The 18,634-nt window shown below is 48.7% G+C and overlaps 2 protein-coding genes across 7 annotated transcripts in view; one reads left to right on the forward strand and one right to left on the reverse strand.

Annotated features, from left to right (window-relative positions):
* Window positions 1-13,115, reverse strand: CYP26A1 (cytochrome P450 family 26 subfamily A member 1). 6 transcript variants are annotated; one of them, XM_084845869.1, is made up of 7 exons: window positions 13,017-13,115; window positions 12,339-12,563; window positions 10,414-10,710; window positions 10,083-10,232; window positions 3,686-3,820; window positions 2,486-2,638; window positions 1-768 (listed from the first exon to the last, which is right to left on the reverse strand). In XM_084845869.1, exons 2-7 carry the CDS (start codon window positions 12,543-12,545, stop codon window positions 427-429), a joined length of 1,284 nt encoding a protein of 427 aa, XP_084701995.1. In that variant the 5' UTR covers window positions 12,546-12,563; window positions 13,017-13,115; the 3' UTR covers window positions 1-426. The 6 variants fall into 6 exon arrangements, with proteins under 6 accessions (XP_084701995.1, XP_084701996.1, XP_084701994.1 ...); XM_084845865.1 differs by having other exon boundaries at window positions 2-768; window positions 12,681-13,115; XM_084845866.1 differs by having other exon boundaries at window positions 2-768; window positions 12,252-12,563; window positions 13,017-13,099.
* The window catches only part of LOC146350843 (uncharacterized), a 27,392-nt gene continuing 18,903 nt past the window's right edge, over window positions 10,146-18,634 (forward strand). Inside the window, exon 1 of the mRNA XM_084845871.1 lies at window positions 10,146-11,132. Within this exon, the coding sequence (XP_084701997.1) occupies window positions 10,703-11,132 (430 nt within the window). The 5' untranslated portion in view covers window positions 10,146-10,702. The remainder of the gene's footprint in view (window positions 11,133-18,634) is intronic.

Consider the following 18,634-nt stretch of genomic DNA (forward strand, 5'->3'; position numbering starts at 1 on the left):
AAAATTGTATTCTTCAGAAATTTTATTGATATTGACCAAATCCCCATTATGGCTTTTTGGTTTACAGCGTACAGATAAATTGCCTTCAGTTTTTACTTTTGATTATGTGTCTGGATATACATACAGGCTCTTAAATACTTCCAACTTAATTAGTAAACAAGCTTTGAGTAAGATTTTTAAATAGTAGGAAACTTTATTTCTATAGAAATAAAATTGTCCGATTACAAATCCCAAGGACTCATAATTATAGTGCTTGCTTTAAAAACACACACACCAACTTTTAATATATGAAATAGCTTTAAAAATATTCTTAGGGCAGGGTGAAAAGCACTTATAAATAACTATTACACATTTATAAAGTTAAATATATAATCTTGAATTTAGGGTATTATAAAAAGCCATTCTGCATCCTTTCAATGGAGTTCATTAGACCTGACCATTAAAACGTGTGAATTTTGTCGGCAGATTATCCACTGGGTACACGATAGGGCCAGTCTTCATGGTCGGTGGTCCATTTAAAAGCTGCCAATCACAGTTCCGGGCCAACTCTACTGTAAAGATCTTGAGGAGAATTTTGGCAAACTCTTTGCCAACACAGCTTCTCAAGCCTCCTCCAAAAGGGATGAAACTAAATCGCGAGGCATCCTCTGGGAAAGGAGACATGAAGCGGTCAGGGTTGAAGTCGTCTTTGTTGATGAAAAGCTCAGCAACATCATGGGTGTCACAGATGCTATAAATGACATTCCAGCCTTTGGGAATCTGGAATCCCTACAAGAAACAGAGGAATGATGACACAAAATAGCAAGGGATTTGTCTCACATATCCAGCCATTTTCCTGACAGAAGATATACTGCCAGCCCAAACTCCTGTTGAGAGTGTACAGATGGCCAAATATTTAGAACCTTTGTTAAGAGTTACATGCCTGCAGTACAAAGGGATTAGCAGCAATCAAGCAGTCCTGCAACAAAACATTGCAGCATGGAGTACTTCTGTTCAGGATTCCAAACACCCCATTTCGTATCACCACCCACTTTCCCATTTTTCCTTCCAATCAGTCAGCCATCATTCTGTCCTCATTGGACTGTCTGGAGGTGCCAGAAGCCCAAGTTCTTTTCACAGTGTAAATTTATATACCAGTCTGTTCTGCCCGACTCAGAAATGGTGAATAATACTTCCTTATCATTTGTCTAGCCCTGAAAGATGGCCAAAGCCATCCCCTAACCCAGAGGTAGGCAACCTGGCACCCTCCAGATGTTTGGGACTACAACATCAGTCCCAGCCTGCATGGTTAATGGTCAGTGGTTATAGAATTTGTAGCCTAGGACCTATGGAGGGCATCACATCTCCTACCCCTACCGTAACTCACCAAGGATAATCTATGCATAGAAACAGGCTTCGGTATATGGCCACTTTTCAAAGCTGATTATCTGCCGAGGGGAAGAAAGCGACATCACTCCAGGCACTACCTGCTAAGTTATCAGGACCAACAAAGTTCAGCAGTCACCATATGTAAAGTGGGGAAGAATTTGAGCTCAGGCATGGAATTTGAACTCAAGAAGAAAGTAGGCCCCACAGATAATACGATACAACGTTTTACCCTCACCACTAAAAGACTTGCCTGTCTATTCTTCTTCAAGGTGAACAGATCGCCAATTCAAGCATTTAACCCAACACCTCACATCAAACTGTGGTTCCTCATCCAGTGTTCAGCACCCAGGCCAACAGGCAAGACAAACAAATACCTGACAAAAAAATCCAAGGCATGCTGGAGCCTGCTGTAGTCTGAAGTGCTCTAAAGCAGGACATTTTAATATTATATTGTATTTTGTTGGTTTAGAATTGTTACCCACTTTGGGATATTTTTGTTTATAAAGGGTGGGTTATAAACACAAATAAATAAATGTCGAACAGGTGTGCCTGTTCACTGCTCTACTGTTTGGTAGAGTCATCACTGTGACTCTACCAAAGAAGCTGCATCTGTGGGACTTTTATCATACCATTGTCCAAAAAGTAGTTGTTTCTCTCCATTTAAGATCTCTGATCATAGAATTGGACTAATGAGTAAGATAAACATGTTTGTCCATTTCAGAAGCCAATTTTCTGCCAAATGCAGCTTCTCCCACAGAACTGTAGAGATTTAGCAACTACACCTGTTGGGATGTTGCCTTGTTTCAGAGTTTTTAAAGAAACAGAAGGCATGGGGGTGGTGTCAAAACTAGTCTCCCTCTGCCAATGGAAAAGCAGCTGTCAGCAGCTGTCAGCATTTCCCCCTCCTGTAGCCCCCTCCCCAATCTGCTCCGGGACTGGATACCAGCCAATGTCCTTCTTTATTATTTTTATGCTACAGTCAGTCTAGCTGTTACTGCAACCTTCAGTTGTGATCCTAAGCACTAAGAAGAATGGAAACCAACCAGACTACCCAAGGAACACATTTAGGATTAGGGTGCTATGGGAAATTCCATGAAAATGTGCTGTTCCTGCTCACATTTAGCTCAAAGGTTTTGAGGGCCACCCTGAACCCCCCTGGAACTGGGGGGCTCAGCCGGAGTGTCTCTTTGATGACACAGCCAGTGTACTTCAGCTGCTCCAAGACTTCCATTTCCAGATGCTTCTCTCGGCTCAAGCTTCCCAATAATCCCTGGAAACATAAAGGATTGCCATGATGAGAATCGGGACAGAGAGAAAGGGGAGACTCCCTGTCCAACACCCAGGACTTGCAGGGCCACCTGCATTCGTGCGATAGGCCCCAAAGCAGGATCCAGTTTTAGTCACAGAGGAAGAACTTCCAGGCCATGTCAAGCCACCCCCAGCATCTGTTAAGAGAGAACTCTCTTTTTGACCTACCTTCACTGGAAGTCGTATGAATGCATAGATCCCACCTGACCTCCTTTCCCCCTGAGTTACATGTACTTCCTCCCCACACCGCCCACTTTCATGGGTGCTCTCATGATGGTCCAGGTTCATGCCAAGATTTCTGCCCATATGGTTTGGCTTCCTGGCATATTTACAAGCCACACAAGTGATGGACCTCCCAAGAGAACGTGTGCCACTGGACTTCATGGTTTTATGTGGGGTGGGGCTGGGGGGCTTTAGACAGCTATGTGTATTCCTTGAGTTGTTTTCAGAACACTGTTTTTAGAAAGTTCTCTCTCTCTCTCTCTCTCACACACACACACACACACACCCGGGGGGGGGGGGGGACTTCTTGGAAGAGAAGGGGAAATGCTTCTTCCAAGTCACCCATTTTCCTTATATTAAAAACCATCCATGATATAGGAAAATATGCTGGCCATTTAATCCAGGGGTACCTTTTAAAAAAGCAAACAAAAGGGTTTTAATTAGTTAAGCTCATTGATTTTAGGCCAACTAAACATTACAGCCCTACTTTATATGCTCCTGGAGCATTGCTGGAGAGGCCACAACCCGCACAGTAGGAAACTTAAGTTCAAAGGGGCTCTTAAACTCTCTGGACTGGTAATAGTTAAGTCACAATACTTGTGAACATCATTCCAACTTAGTATTTATAGTCTTTTTTCTTTTTTTTTCATGTCCCTGAGTTGTATTAGTTCTCTGGGCCAGCAGGGTCTCCCAGCTCAGCATCCAAAACTCTGCCTACCGGATCAGGCTGGTCTGAATCACACACTGGTAAAACTTTCCCTTCCAGGTCTTGGAGACAAACACCCACCTTCTCTTTTAATTCCTTTCGCACTTTTTGCAGGACTTCCGGGTGAAGGCCTAGGAAGATAATCAAGGAGGTGGCCGCACTGGCCGTGGTTTCGTGCCCACCAAAAAGAAGTTCGGTCGCAGATTCTTTTAGCTCCTTTAGAGGGAGAGAAAGGAGGTCAAGGCTGCATTTTACACCATACCCCTCCTCCTCTCCCCCACAAAGCGAATCAAACTCAGAAAAAGATTGAGGGGGCCAAACTCCTCCCCTGCACAGATAACCGTAACTCCACATGAAAAAACTGCAGTTTTGATGGGTGTTCTCCCCAAATCCTGCCAACCAGCAACACTGCTGCAAAATCACCAACTCCACTAAACACCTCCCTGTCTAAGCCTCCTTCCCACTGATTCCCTTGAAAATCCTTCCAGAATGTCTCTACCTCTACCCCCAGCCTCCGCCCTGCCAACTAATCTTGCCAGTCAATGTCCATCACCCTCCAAGTCTTTCAGACTCCCACCTTCCCATTCCACACCCTTCCCCCTTGGCTACAGACAAACAGCAATTTCCACATTCGCTCTGCTCTAGTCTACCCCATAGTACTACAATTCATTTCCTACTGTCTCTAGGCACCTCGACATTTGCATTGCAGATTTAACGGTGGGAGGAGGCACTTTGTATCAGCCACTTCCTTTTTGCCCTACTGAGAGGATACTATCACTTCCTTGCCCTGAAGATGGCTTGACAACACATTTAGAATGTGGCAGTGGTATAGTAGATCATGCTTAATGGCCTAAGGCGCCCAGAGCTTATGTTTGGCCATTTGCACTCCCTTAGAAAATTCAGCGTTGATTGTTTTTGTTCACACACACACACACACACACACCCCTCCACAAACACCCAACTACTCCCACTTAAGATCTGGTTTTGCTACAATATGCACATTTTGTGCAGTCAAGCACATTAACTACACCATAAAACAGGGGTGCAGAATTGAGATTCCCCAGAAGACCATGCCTAGAGGTCATTCCCCTGGCCTCCCCCTCTTTCCCTCAGGCACTGACTGTTTGGTGGTTTCCCAGCTTTTCTGTATTCAACCACTCATTCTAAAAGGTTGAAACAGCTCTCCTAAGACTTAGTTACTGCCTGCAAGAGCTTTAAGCTAAATTTTGCTGGTATTTTTGGCCCTGCCCACCACTAGAATGCAGCACCTGAGAATATAAGTACATAAGAAGAGCCCTGCTGGATCAGACCAAGGGTCCATCTAGTGCAGCATTCTGTTCGCACAGTGGCTAACCAGCTGTCAACTGGGAACCCACAAGCAGGATATGAGTGCAGTAGCACCCTCCTGCCCATGTTCCCCAGCAACTGGTGTACATAGGCTCACTGCCTCTGGTACTGGAGGTAGCACACATCCATCAAAACTAGTAGCCATTGATAGCCTTCTCCTCCAGGAATTTGTCCAATCGCCTTTTAAAGCCATCCAAACTAGTGGCCATCACCACACTTTGTGGTAGTGAACTCCATAGCTTAACTATGTGCTGTGTGAAGAAGCCCTTCCTGTTCCTGTTCCTGTTCCTGTCTCCCACCATCCAATCAGCTTCATGGGATGACTCTGGGTTCTGATATTATAAAAGGGGGAGAAAAATGTCTCCCTATCAACATTTTCAAGTTCTTTGAAATGGAATTCGGCCCTCATGCTGAAAGAGGTTCTACACCCCTGCCATAACCCCTAATGCAGCTCAGGGTTGCATTACGCTAGCCTGCAATGTTAGTCTAACTTTTAAGTCCCATTCATTTCAATGGGTCTACTTCAAGTAAGACTAACACTGGATGTAACCCAGAGTTGCAGAAGGTGGCAGGGTGCAGAGAGAGTCCAGCAGGAGAGTGTGACCAACTGCGTCAAAGGCAGCAGCAGAGAGGAGAGTGTGTATGTTCTTCATAAGGTCAGCTTCAGGCCCCAAGCTAGATTGACACCCTCCCATTGTGAACATGAGGAGGGGGGGCAGCACGATTCCAGTTGGGATCCCTCCCCCCATGCCATGATCCCAGTATGGCTCAAGCCTCCCCAGGTTGGCTATTAGTTCAAAACAAGATTAGCTACATAACCAGTGTCACATCTAGCGCGGCCCTCAGCGAAGAGGACCGAATTCAGGTTGTCATGAATTGGTCAGTGAGGAGCATGTCCCAAGAGTTGAAAAGCAAAAGATGGGAAATTGGCCAGTAATTAAGAGGGTGAAGATGGGTCAAGGCAGAGATGGGGGCTGTCTGGCCCTCCAGATGTTGCTGTTGGACTGCAACTCCTATCTTCCCTCACTATTGGCCATGTTGGCTAGGGTAAATGGGAGTTGCAGTTCAACAAAATCTGGCAGGTCATATGCAGAGACTGAAAAGATTCAGGACCCAGGCCCAGAGGACCCAAATCTATACATGTACATTTAGAAAAACTACTAGGAATTATCTGAATTTCAAGGAGGCAAAGCCAGCCAGTTTTTTATTCCAAATATTCTCAAATAAAATAAGTTATAGTGCAATGCTATGCATGTTTCTGTCTAAATATGCACAGGATCACACCTTTTTTCAATTCCTTGGCACCCTGACACAGATTATCCCAAACTGATGGAAAGAGTTTTGTCTAAGCTTAATTGCCATGTAGGGGAAGATTGGGGGGGGGGGTTGTAGTATGCAGGAAAAGGAGAGTTAACTCTCTGCTTTTCAGCAGCACTCCCCCATGAAAATTGCCCCCTGCATAACAATTAAGCAAAGGAATAAAAACCTTCCATTGGCATCAATGGACACTGAAAGCTTTGTAGAATAAATCCAGGGTCCTGAGGAACAGATTTGGGGCTGGGGCCCCCATGGGACCAGGCCTAGCAATGCCCTTATTCCCCTCCCCCTGGGGTCAAAGGAATATTTTGGAATGGGGAGATGGTGGCAGTGGGGAAGAAATGGAGGAAAGGTTGATGAGAGGAATAATAGGAAACGTGACATGAGGATAACAGCCATTTCATCAAGAGACTCAGGGACGGGGAGATGGGATAGCATGGGTGAGAGAGGCTGAGAAATTTGCAGCAGACAGCTTCAGTGGCTGGGTTCACACAACATGCTAACCCATGCTCAGTGGTTGAGTGTGGGTTGTTTGTTGAACTGTGGGTTAGTACGTTATTTGAACCCAGGATATTTTCCACAGGGTGACTTCTTAACCATGTAGTGTGGCTTGTTAACCACCTTGACCAACCCAACAACAAACCACGGGTTCTCAAGGTGGCTTGTTCGAGAAAAATAAGCCACACTGCATGGTTAACAAGCCACCCCGTGGGAAATGTCCTGGGTTTGGACAACATGCTAACCCATGGTTCAACAACAACCACTGAATGTAGGTTAGCATGTTGTGTGATCCCAGTCTGAAGGGCCTGAGTGGAAGACAAAGGTGTGAGGAGAGGTCAGTGCTTCATCGAGCAGCCTTCCCCAACGTGATGCTCTGCAGATGTGTTGCTACTACTGCTACATAGTGGCTGGTAGTGAGGGGAGCTGGAGCCAACACATCTGGTGGGTGCAAGGTTGGGAAAAGCTATTGCAGAGCATCAAAGATAGAGAAGTCGTTCTGGGAAGTGTTGGAATGGGTGGCATAGCAAGCAGTGGAGAATGGTGTCAGTGGCAGAACTCTAAAGGAGCTATCCAAGGTGACTGAAACCCAGAGCATATTCACCACCCTACTGACATCAGAGCCACCAGCCTCCACTGGTAGCAACACTGGCAGAGAGCATCAATGCTCTCAGGTGAGCAAGTTCAATATAGTCGCTCAGTTTATTTCCAAAGACCCTTAGCAGCCTGCAAGCATGAGAAGAGAACAGACCTCACAGCCTTCCCCAACCTTGGATCTACAGACAGTTTTGGATTACAACCCCCATCATCCCCATCCAGCACGGACAATTGTTGAGGAAGGCTGGAACAGAGGGAGTAAGCTGGGGTGGGATTCATGGGCTGAACAGCTCATTGGGAACTGTGCCCTACAGACATTAAGCAGGAAAGGGAGGATGCAAGCAACAGCTACGCAAATACTTTTTAAGGAGATGGCATCCCTTCTAGCCTTTGCTTTTGTCGGAAGCTAGAAAATTGTCCTAAAGCCCTATTGTGTAAAATACTAGAATGCCTTAAGGTGCAATGCTTGGAGCTGCAGGACTTTTTCTGTCTAAACATGCATAGGATTGAGCCCTTCTGAAACAAAGGCAGTGCAAGGCTAATTCAGGCTCTGGGGGCAAGCGTCTGTCTGGGTGCTGCCATTTCAGTCTGCATGCCAGGGCTGAGACAACTGAAAATTCCTACAAACAAATACAAAAAACCACACACACATGCGAAGGTAAAAGGCCAGAGAGGGAAGCTCTAGCCTAACCTTGACCCCAACTTGCCAGTTTTCTACATGTGGGGTTTTTATTGTTATCTTTTTCTTTTGAGGCACATCCAGGCCTGAGAGCCTGTGCATGCAGTCTGAAGGGGGACAGATGAGACACGTGTTAACCGGCCTATAGGAAGACTATATTGTAGTCTTCCCCATCCTGGCGCTCTCCAGGTGTGTTGGACTACAACTCCCACAATTCACAGCCAGCATGGTCAATACCTGTAATAAAGGTATTGCTTGACTGTGGAGTTTGGATCATTTTTTCTTATGGACCAGCACAGTTTACTTTATTTTAGGTAAATCTTAGAAGAAGCATTCTTCCTTCTCTCACACACAGGAAAGAAAGGCTAAGATGATACCTGTTGCAATATGAGTGCATTAACCACAGCAATTATTTATTATTGTTATTATCATCATCAGCAACAACAGTTCTTAGATTTTCTTCTCCCCACCCCCAAGCACTCAAAGCAGTGTCTATGGCTTTACCCCTCTGACCTTATTTTATCCTCACAACAACCCTGCAAGGTAGATTAGGCTGAGAGAACCACTGGTCAAGTCACCCTGATCTCGGAAGCTAAGCAGGGTCAGCCCTGGTTAGTACTTGGAAGGGAGACCGCCTGGGAATCAGGCTTCCTGCACTGAGCAGGGGGTTGGACTCGATGGTCTTGTAGGCCCCTTCCAACCCTATGATTGTACTATAAACCTGTCTCTCCCTAGCCCTAGTCTGATACTACACCATCCTGGCTCTCAAAGAAGGAATACATTTCCCCCTTCAGAACTATGTTTTATTCCCTTGAAAATATATGCAGTTTTAAGTCAGTCAATTTAAAACCAACCAAGAATTCTTTCAGCAGGCAACAGCCCCAACACATTGTCCCCAAGGCTGCAATCCAATGCACACTTACCTGGGAGTAAGTCCCATTGTACTCATAAGGCTTACTTTCAAGTAGACATGCAAAGGATTACACTCTTAGGGCACAATCCTATGCATGTTTAGACAGAGAAAAGGTCTACAACTCCCAGCATGCCCCAGCCAGCCATGGGGCATGCTGGGAGTTGTAGACCTTTTCTCTGTCTAAACATGCATAGGATTTGTGCCCTTAGTGTTTAATGTATATCAGTCTGAATTCAAAGAAAAGGGTACAAAAAAAAAAACACCACACCCAACCACTGAATGAGATGCCTGCATGCCTAATGGCTGAGACAAGCAGCCATCAGGGAAAGCCAACTCATTGCTTTTGATCACAGCACGCCACTGAGAGATAAATGCCCCCCCCCAAACTCCCCAAGCACACTGAACTTTTGTCAAGAAAGCCATTTTTCAAAGCAGAGCACTTCACCTGATCCTGGAAGAAGAATGTTTTCTAAAATACGTATAAAGGGAAGCCATCAAAGTCTGCCTCATTATAAGAGGTATGGAAATGTAGAACTCTAAAGTTTAGTTCTCTATGCTCATTTGAAATTAGGATTGTCAACTTTTAGTACTGCACAGCAGGCAGAAAGTCCTCAGGTACAGCCTTTTCCAAACATGGAGATTCAACAGTGGAGAGAGCATTGCCTGTTGAATTTCTGCCTGTCCCACCACCAAGTCGATACCCTGGGTGCTCTAAACAGAAATATTCTTCTCCTTAGAAGAAGGTTATTCCCACTTGACACTCTACTTGTGTTTAGTTTAGCCACTTGCCTGGAGCAAATGCAGGTAGTGTTTTCCCCACCATTGAATCTCCATGTCTGGGAAAGGCTGTACCCGAGGACTTTCGACCTGCTGTGCAGCTGTGAGCAGCTCAGTCTGGTAATCCTAATGTCAAATTAGCAGACCTCGTTCAATCCGGAGACACATGCAAAGTCCTGGTGGCTTCTCCAGCCAAAGTATTCACAAGAACACACCAGCCAGATATCCTTCCCTTGTCCGTCCGGAGGGACAAATGGAATCCTGGCCGGACTCTATCCAAAGTTTCCAAGACCCCCAGCACCACTACTGAAGCCCCAGGCGGGGAAAAATCTTGGCACCCAAGGACTCACCTGCATGTTGAGCGGTTCCCCGCTGCTCTGCGTGTGCTCCATCAGCAGCTGCAGCGCATCTTTGTAGCCGTCAGAGGGCTCGTTCCCTGCCAGTTTCGCCCGGATGCTCTCCTCGATCTTGGCGTGGATGATATCCCGCGCCCTCAAGCCCTACGAGCAGGGAGGACGGGCGATCACTTGAGGTCGCCCGAGTATCGGCCGCCGCCGCTCTTGCCCCGGTTCCCAGCGCCCAGACCTCTGGACTCCGGCCGAGAGCCACTCGCCCTCCGAGCCAGGAAATGCGCCCTCCGCTCTCCCTCCCCGCGCCCCCAATCTGGGCGGCATCTTTTACCTTGTAAAGGCCACTGAAAGGCACGTCGATAGGCAGGGAGAAAAGGTTGCGGCTCATCTCCTCGAAGGCCTCCACCAGGAGCTCCTCGCCGTCGGATCCCGCCTGGCCCGGCCGGAAACCCAGCAGGATGCGCAGGGCGATGCGGAACATGAGGCGCTTCACCTCCGGGTAGACCAACAGACAGGCGCCGCCGCCAGGAGTAGCCAGCGACCACAGCCTCAGGCAAGCGCTCACCTCCGCCTGGATCACCGCAGCATACTGCTCCAAGGCCTCGCGGGAGAAAGCCCGCATGACGACCTGCGAGAGGAGGAAGGAGACGGGGACGGAGTTTCAGCCACCTGGGGGAGACGCTTTGAGCAAGAGCCGAGCCGAGCCGAGCCGAGCCAAATCGGTCTGGGAGAGCTCGAGAGCGCGGCGACGCGGCACCGATGTCCACGGAGGACCCGTCGAGGACACTGGAACTCCACCCCCGGCAAAGATCTCTCTCGCGCGCGCGCGGGGAGGGGAGACGGCGCTCATGCCACGGCTGAGAATCGGGCTTATCTTCTGCCTCCTGGAAGGCCAGCCCCGCCGGTTTTCATGCCGCCGCCCTCCCCGCACCCAGCCCCACCCCGAAAAAGGGAGCCCGACCGACTTCAGCGGGACACGCGCTCCGGGAGGCTGGTGGAGATCGGCGCTTAAGGCCGCTTGCTGTGATCCTGTCTATACGCGCTCCCTCGGTAAGTGAGCGGGCAAGTCCCCGCACTGAATTTGTGGTGGGTGACTTCCGAGTAGAGACGTGTAGGACTGCAGTGCGAGGATTGCACTGGCCGCACTCCCTGGAGAGTTAATCCCGCTGAACTCAACCGGACTTGCTTCCGAGTAAACATCCCGAGGATGGGGCTACATGTCTGGCGAATCGTTCAACATCAGCCACTAAAAGCCAAAATAATTATTATTAAAAGTGGGGCTGGAGTGGGGAGAGAAGGCGGAGTTGCTGTTTAGGATGGCGGTCGCTGGTGTGCCCCACAAAATCAGGTTCAGGTTTGTAGATAGGAATCGCTTTTCTCACCGGGTATTTTAGCGCGGCTGCCTATAAAATTTCTCGCGACCGGGGGAGGGGAGGGATCGCCTCATCTTGAAAGGGGACGGAGCACCTTTGAAAGCTGCCACCTTCTCGGTAAGGAGGCCTTAGGTGCGGAGGACCCGGGCGCCGCCAAGACCTCTTTGTTGTCCCTAGATTGCTACCATTACTTCTTGAAGCTATTTACAGAAGGCGCCATTAGTTTTATTGGAGTTTGTTTTATTGGAAGGGACGTTGGCCAGATGCGTTTTAGCCTCCTGGCTTTCTACCCCCCCACCTCCTCACCCCACTTTACAGCGCGTCTTGCCGCCCCATCCTCTACACGTTTACTCAGAAGTAAATCCCACCGAATGCACGGACTTTTCTGCCACCAGGACACTTGGGCTGGAGACCAGCTGCAATTCTTAAGACCAGTCAGCATTCCGACTTGAAGGCCGAAACAAACGTTACTTTAATCGTGTGTCTACCAACTGCGTCTTTGTTTTCATTGTTACTGTAGAGTAGGTGGAGGGCCCCCAATCCAGACTGGGACCCTCGCGTGGGGAGCAGGGAGCCTTTCAGATTCGAATTGGAGCCCTGTGCCTACTCCAGAGTAAAAATAAAAATTTAAGCCATAGGCTCTAGACACAGTTTTAGAGTAATATCGGTTTTGGCTTCAGGCTCGAGTTCAGAACTTCTCTGGAAGCCGGAAGCGCTTTGATTTCAATAGAAATCTGCGCCCCCGTCAGCACAGCAGCCGAAGCCGGGCTCCTCCCGCCGCTACGGCCCGACCCACCAGGACTCCCTTCGCCGGAGGCGCCGAGCCCTGCCCGCTCCGGGCGAGGAAGGCCGGCTGGATGCCCGCGGCCTCCCGCGCGCTTGCCTTCTTGCGGCGCTTGTGCTGGCCGTCGTGAAGGTTGGAGAGGCAGCCGGAGCCCAGGATGGTGCGCACCGAGGCTGGCCACTGCACGGCCACCAGCCGGTGTTCGCCCAGCAGGATGCGCCGCACGTTCTCCACGCCCATCACGCGCACCGTGGGCCGGCCGAAGAGGTGCGTCTTGTAGATGTGGCCGTACTTGCGCCGCTTCATCTGCAGGAACTTGCGCCGCTGCGGAAACCAGGAGAGAGAGGAGGGGAGCAGTCAGCGGGGCTTCGGCCACCGAGGCGCCTGGATCTCGGCCTCCGCCGCGGAGAAGGCGCGGCCGCCTCTCCTGCGCCGCCTTACCTGCAGCACCAGCTGGAGCGTCTCCCCGAAGAACGGCAGCCCCATGGTGCCGGGGGGCAGCGGCAAGGGGCAGCCGCGATCGCGGCCCCGCAGGCAGTACCAGCTCCAGAGCTTCAGCGAGGCCGCGAAGAGCAGCAGCGGCAGCAGCACGCAGGTGCCCACGGCGCTGGCCAGCAAGGCGGACAGGCCCATGGCTCGCGGGGTCGCTCGCGGCTCGGCTGGGGCAGCGCGGGCCCCTGCCTTCCCCCTCGGCGTGCAGCAGCAGGGCCGAGCGCCGCCGCGGGGCCCCTTTTATACCCATCCTCGTTCCCCGCAGGTCGCTGCCCACTTCTTTACCTTGGTCCGGCCGATCAATTAGTTCACCCAAAGTTCAGCCTTAATTGCCGCTGATGGCCTGCAGGCGCCGCCCCCCGGCCGCTGTCTTTCCCCGCCTCCCGGGCCGCCCTTCAGCCGTTTGGGTTTTGCGCCCCCGCCCCAGGCTCAGCCCAAACAAGCAGCAGAGTGTCCACTTCACGTCGATCAACGAGCGGGAGTCAAGAGTGCCGCCGCCGCCGCCGGCGTTTCTCGTACTCGGACGATCCGGACCATCATTCCTGGTTTCAGTGGGCCTGAACTTCCAAAGCAACTTGATTAGCGGTCGTAACCTCACAGCGCCCAATCCCAGGTTTACTCGAAAGTCAGCCCCCCTTGGTTAAATCAGCCATGTAGACCAAGCCCAGATGTGTTTACTCGGGGTGTAGCCTGGCTGTATTCGGTGAGGTTTGCTGCCATGTAAATACGTCTGTTGTTCCCAGGTAAATGTGTAGCCAGGCAATGCGATCCTCAACACATTTTACTCAGAAGCCAGTGCAATGGGACTCGGAGCATAGGTTTAGGATTGTGAACTCTGCAGGAGGAGTGGAGAGCTACTAAACTTATTATTTTCAATGGGCTTAGGCTTTACTAACTCCAGTTAGTAACTCCAACTGAAGCAGGAGTAAGAGTGCAATCCTATGCATGTCTACTCAGAAGAAAGCCCCATTGACTTCAATGGGACATATGTATCCGATTGCAGCCTTAAAGTGCAATCCTAAACCTATTAACTTGGGAGCAAGTCTTACAGCTGGATCCTATCTATATATACTCAAAAGTGTAAGTGTTCCTAGGCCTTCAACCCTGCAGTGCAATCCTAAAACATGTTGACTTAGAGGCAGGTGCCCCTGGGCTCAACAGAGGCATACTCTGTTAGTTCAGTTGGGCTGAGTGCTTTGCATTCAGGTTTAGGACTGCAGCTTCTTCTTTTCTTTTTTTAAGAGATCCACCACAGAAGTGCCTCCAGTTTGTAAACTGTCCTGGCTCATCCCAGAGGGTTAGGGTGGGGAGTGTTATTTGGGGGAATAAGGAATCACTTAGCCCAGGGGCACCTGCTTCTAAGTCAACATGTTTTAGGAAAAAGAAACCAAATGCACAGTTACAAGATGGGGGATACATGGCTCAACAACACTACAAGCGAGAAGGATCTTGGAATTGTTGTTGATCACAAGCTGAAGATGAGCCAACAATGTGATGTGGCTGCAAAAAAGGCAAATGCTCTTTTGGGCTGCATTCATAGAAGCATAGCTTCCAAAGCCCAGGAAGTACTAGTTCCCCTCTACTCAGCACTGGTTAGGCCTCATCTGGAGTACTGTGTCCAGTTCTGGGCACCACACTTTAAGAAGGATGCAGACAAACTGGAGAGGGTTCAGAGGAGGGCAACAAAGATGATCAGGGAACTGGAAACAAAGCCCTATGAAGAGAGACTGAAAGAACTGGGCATGTTTAGCCTTGAGAAGAGAAGACTGAGGGGAGATATGATAGAGCTCTTCAAGTACTTGAAAGGTTGTCAGAGAGAGGAAGGCCAGGATCTCTTCTCAATCATCCCAGAATGCAGGACACGAAATAATGGGCTCAAGTTACAGGAAGCCAGATTCTGGCTGAATATCAGGAAAAACTTCCTGACTGCTAGAGCAATAAGACATTGGAACCAATGACCTAGGGAGGTGGTGGGCTCTCCCACACTGGAGGCCTTCAAGACAAGGCTGGACAGCCATCTGTCAGGGATGCTCTGACTTGGATTCCTGCATTGAGCAGGGGGTTGGACTTGATGGCCTTGTAGGACCCTTCCAACCCCACTGTTCTATGATTCTATATATACTCCAGGGCACACTGGACTTCTCAGTTTCCAAAATTGACTTGAGACACCAAGGGTTGCAAACCTAAGCATACTTACTCAGGAGTAAGCACTGTTGAAGTCAATAGGATTGACTTCTAGGTAGATCTACTGGTAGGTTCTATGCTTAAAGGTGGCCTTAAAATAATTTAAAATAATAAATACTGCACTGGAAAAACAGTTTCTGGGACTAAGCCTAGGGTGATTCCACAGCACATCCGCCTTGCAGATCTAGCACCCACTGATTTGTTATTTTCCCAGAAAAGGGGGGGGGGGTTAAGACCAAACCAAAAAACACAAAAAACCTGGAACTGCCTTAAGTTGCAATCCTATATCCATTTGCCTTGAACTCAATAATACTTATTTTTAAGCAGAGATGTATAGGATGAAGCTGTGAGAGCCTTGACCACTAAGCCTATGCCCACTTACTTCAAAGTAAATCCTATTGAACTCCAGTTATTCTAGTCCTCTTTGCTTTAATGGTCTTTGATCTTGGAACCTCTCACTAGAATAAGTTAGTGGATAGTAAGAGGTTTTCTCCCCAGTGAGTGCCAAGGACTAGAATGGGCTGACCCAGTCTTTCCTTGTGTGTATATATATATATATATATATATTATTGGAGTCTCTGTGGCCTACCGAATAAACATGCATAAAATTGGGATTTAACTAGGTTAAGGCCAACTTCACTGGCCTCATTATGATCCTGTAGTCCTTACTACAGTTAATAAACTAATAATGCCTCTGAAGTTTCCTCCCTACAAAAACAAAAACTACCTTCAGGACTCAGTTGAATAATCTGGTTTCTGTGGTATGGCTCAACCTTGGAACAGAGCATCTTTAACTATCTACTTTCCCCCATGTGATAATGCCTATGTAGTAATAGGATTATTATTTTTAAATAATGACTACATACTTTTAGCCCCCATACTCAATCAGTTCCCTCCCTGTTATTCTCAGAACAACCCTGTGATGTTGGCTGGGCATAGGACAAAATGACATGTTTCTTTAATTGCACTTTTATTTTTAAGTGTCCTTAAACTGGCCACTTTTGTTTTGACTGAAAAGCAAGTGACAACTAAACCTGATCTACCCCAGGCTAGTTTCCTGTCAAAAATCCCCCCCCCCGCGCATGCGCAATTTTCCCTGACAGTACTGTTGCTCTTGGAGAGATGGTGACTGTCCAAAGCTCACCCAGTGAGCTTCCCTGATGTTTGCGGATTAGAAACCAGGTCTCCATGGTCAAAATCCAACACATTCTTCACTGGCAGCCCCACACCTCACAGACTGACCTGTTCTTGTACCTCTCTTAAGAATTTCACTACTGCAGAGGCTGTGAAATTCCTTCCATGAATAACCCATCGAAGTCTTGACCCTAACTGACGGGGAGATGATCCACAATGCACATAAGGTTGCAATCCTATATATGCTTACTTGGAGTAAATCCCATGAACTCAATGGGATTTACTGAGCTGATAGGCACAGAATTTAAAGTACTTGGATTTAAAGTGATTTTCACCCTATTTCCTGTTTCTTCCACTGAATTCAGGTAAATATGCTTATATGGTAGTTTGGGACAGTAGTCTTATGCATGCTTACCAAGGAGAAAGTGGGACTTATTGAGCTACAGGGATCCAATCCTATGCTCACTTACTTGGGAGTAAACACCACTGGATTTGATTATGTGTGCAGTGGGTCAGCTCTGCTACACATTAATAGGAAGGAAGTACCTTAGTCACCTTACATCTAATTACTTGGCATCTTTTCCCCCTGTAGGCAGCCTTAGATGAGATACAGAAATTCAGCTACCTAATTTATACTGGCATGGAAATGCAGTGATGGGGAAGCTAGGCTTGTTGAGTTACTGCTGCATTCTGTCTCTAAACACTCACTCTCTCATACACACACCTGTTTAGGTATAGAACTTCTTCTTCGAAACGTGATCAAAATTTGCAGATATCCATGTTGGTTCATTCGGGGAAAAAATCTAAAGTAACAACCCTGAAGACAGAACTCCATAAATGCTGGCCTTTATATTTTCAAAGGGAGAGTTGCCATGTTTGTTTGTAGGGTTTAGTGGAATCTGAGATCTTTTTGCAGCATGCGCAACCTAATACACCACAGCCATTTCTTAATCTCTCTCTCTCCCCTTAACATCTAATCCGATGAAGAGTCTTGTTGAACTGCAAAGTTTGCTCACTTCTTTGTGACCAGTATTAGGAAATCCCAACTGAAGCATTGCCTTTCTTATACATCAGGGATAGGGAAAGTTTGGCCCTCTAGAGTTGCAGTCTTCCAGATGTTGCTGGACTACTACTCCCATCATCCCTTAACATTGGCAATACTGGCTAGGGCTGATATGAACTGTAGTCCAGCAACATCTGGAGGGCCATGCACACCTTCCCTTCCCCTGTGGTAGGTGACCACTGGAGTGCATTCTTGCTTCAACAAGGGCCCCATTTGGAGATGAAACCTTCCATAATGAGGAAGCTGGTAGTAATAACTTAGGTGCTTTGTACATGCTCAAAGGCACTTTTTTCTTTATTGCCTTTCAGGTCTCATGCCCTATGCCCAGCCTACGCAGGCAGGCCTAACTGAAACAATCCTTCCCAGTTTAACCCTGCTTGCTGGTGGCGCTATAGAAATACATCGATTGTATCCAGTGTTAGTCTACTTAGAGTGGGCTCAATGAAATGAATGGGACGTAAGTTAGACTAGCATTGGATACAGCCCAGCTGTCCCCGGGCTGAGTGTTAAGGTGGAAAGACGTTTCTGGAGCGAAGCCCCGATTTGGGGGCGGGGGCCTCACTCTGTAAGGTCTCACTTCTGCTGGAGTTCTGTAGCCCCAGATACTATCAGATCCCTCTTGACTGCCAAGGTCTTAGGGCGGGAAGCCTGCCCTCCCCGTCTTCGTGCCTCAAATATCCGGCTTCCCTGCGTTGCGAGGATTGCCCCAGCAGCCTCGAAAAAGTGGAGGGGGGAGTTTTCTGAGCGGATGGTAGATCCAGATCAACCGGCGTATCTCTGGGAGATGGCAAGAGCATCCGACTCCCAACTGTTTGCAGCCGCAACAATATGACTTCTGCCAGTTAAATTAGGCTACTAAAATGAAATAAGCAGTAACCAGGAGTTGCCTATATAAGTGGAGACCGCCATTCGGTTCTGCGCCGAATTCCTGGGCCTCCTGCACCTTATTTCCACGTGTATGTCTTTTGCACCTGGCTCCGGCGGGTGGATCTCGGTAAAACAACGATCCTCCTAGGCTAAACCTCCGCGTGATGTCAAAGGGGCAGGGAAGAATGGCCGAGCCGTGGCCGCCGCCTCGTCTAAAATTAGTCCTTGGCCTGCAGTTCACCCCACAGACAGGGGTTTATATTTACGTCCAGGGCCCTGAGATGAGGGATCCGCACCACCAGCAAGGAGACGGAGTAAATTCTCAAACTGATGATGCGGTGCTAATCGCAGGTTCAAACGCAGGTCAGCGAGGGAAAAAGAGGTTATTATGGCGAAAGGTAAACACACAGCCCCCAGCCCGCGGCAGCATCCCCTGGTCTTTTAGAGACACTGAAAGGCATGCATCACAGTCCGTCGGACCTGCGAGGGCGGGAGGAGGTATTCGCTCGCGTTCTCCCTGACCCGGCTTGCGGGGAAGGCAAATGTAGCCACCCGGAGATGCGAGACCGTTTCTCAGCCTTCTTCCCACCGAGCGGTCAAGTCCATCGGGACAAGGGGCGCCCATGGGGAGTTTTCTGGCGCGGGGCGGCAGCGT

Source organism: Heloderma suspectum, chromosome 3 (genome assembly GCF_057233095.1).
Source record: "Heloderma suspectum isolate Gila_16-S chromosome 3, 16-S_ref, whole genome shotgun sequence".
NCBI lineage: Eukaryota > Metazoa > Chordata > Lepidosauria > Squamata > Helodermatidae > Heloderma > Heloderma suspectum.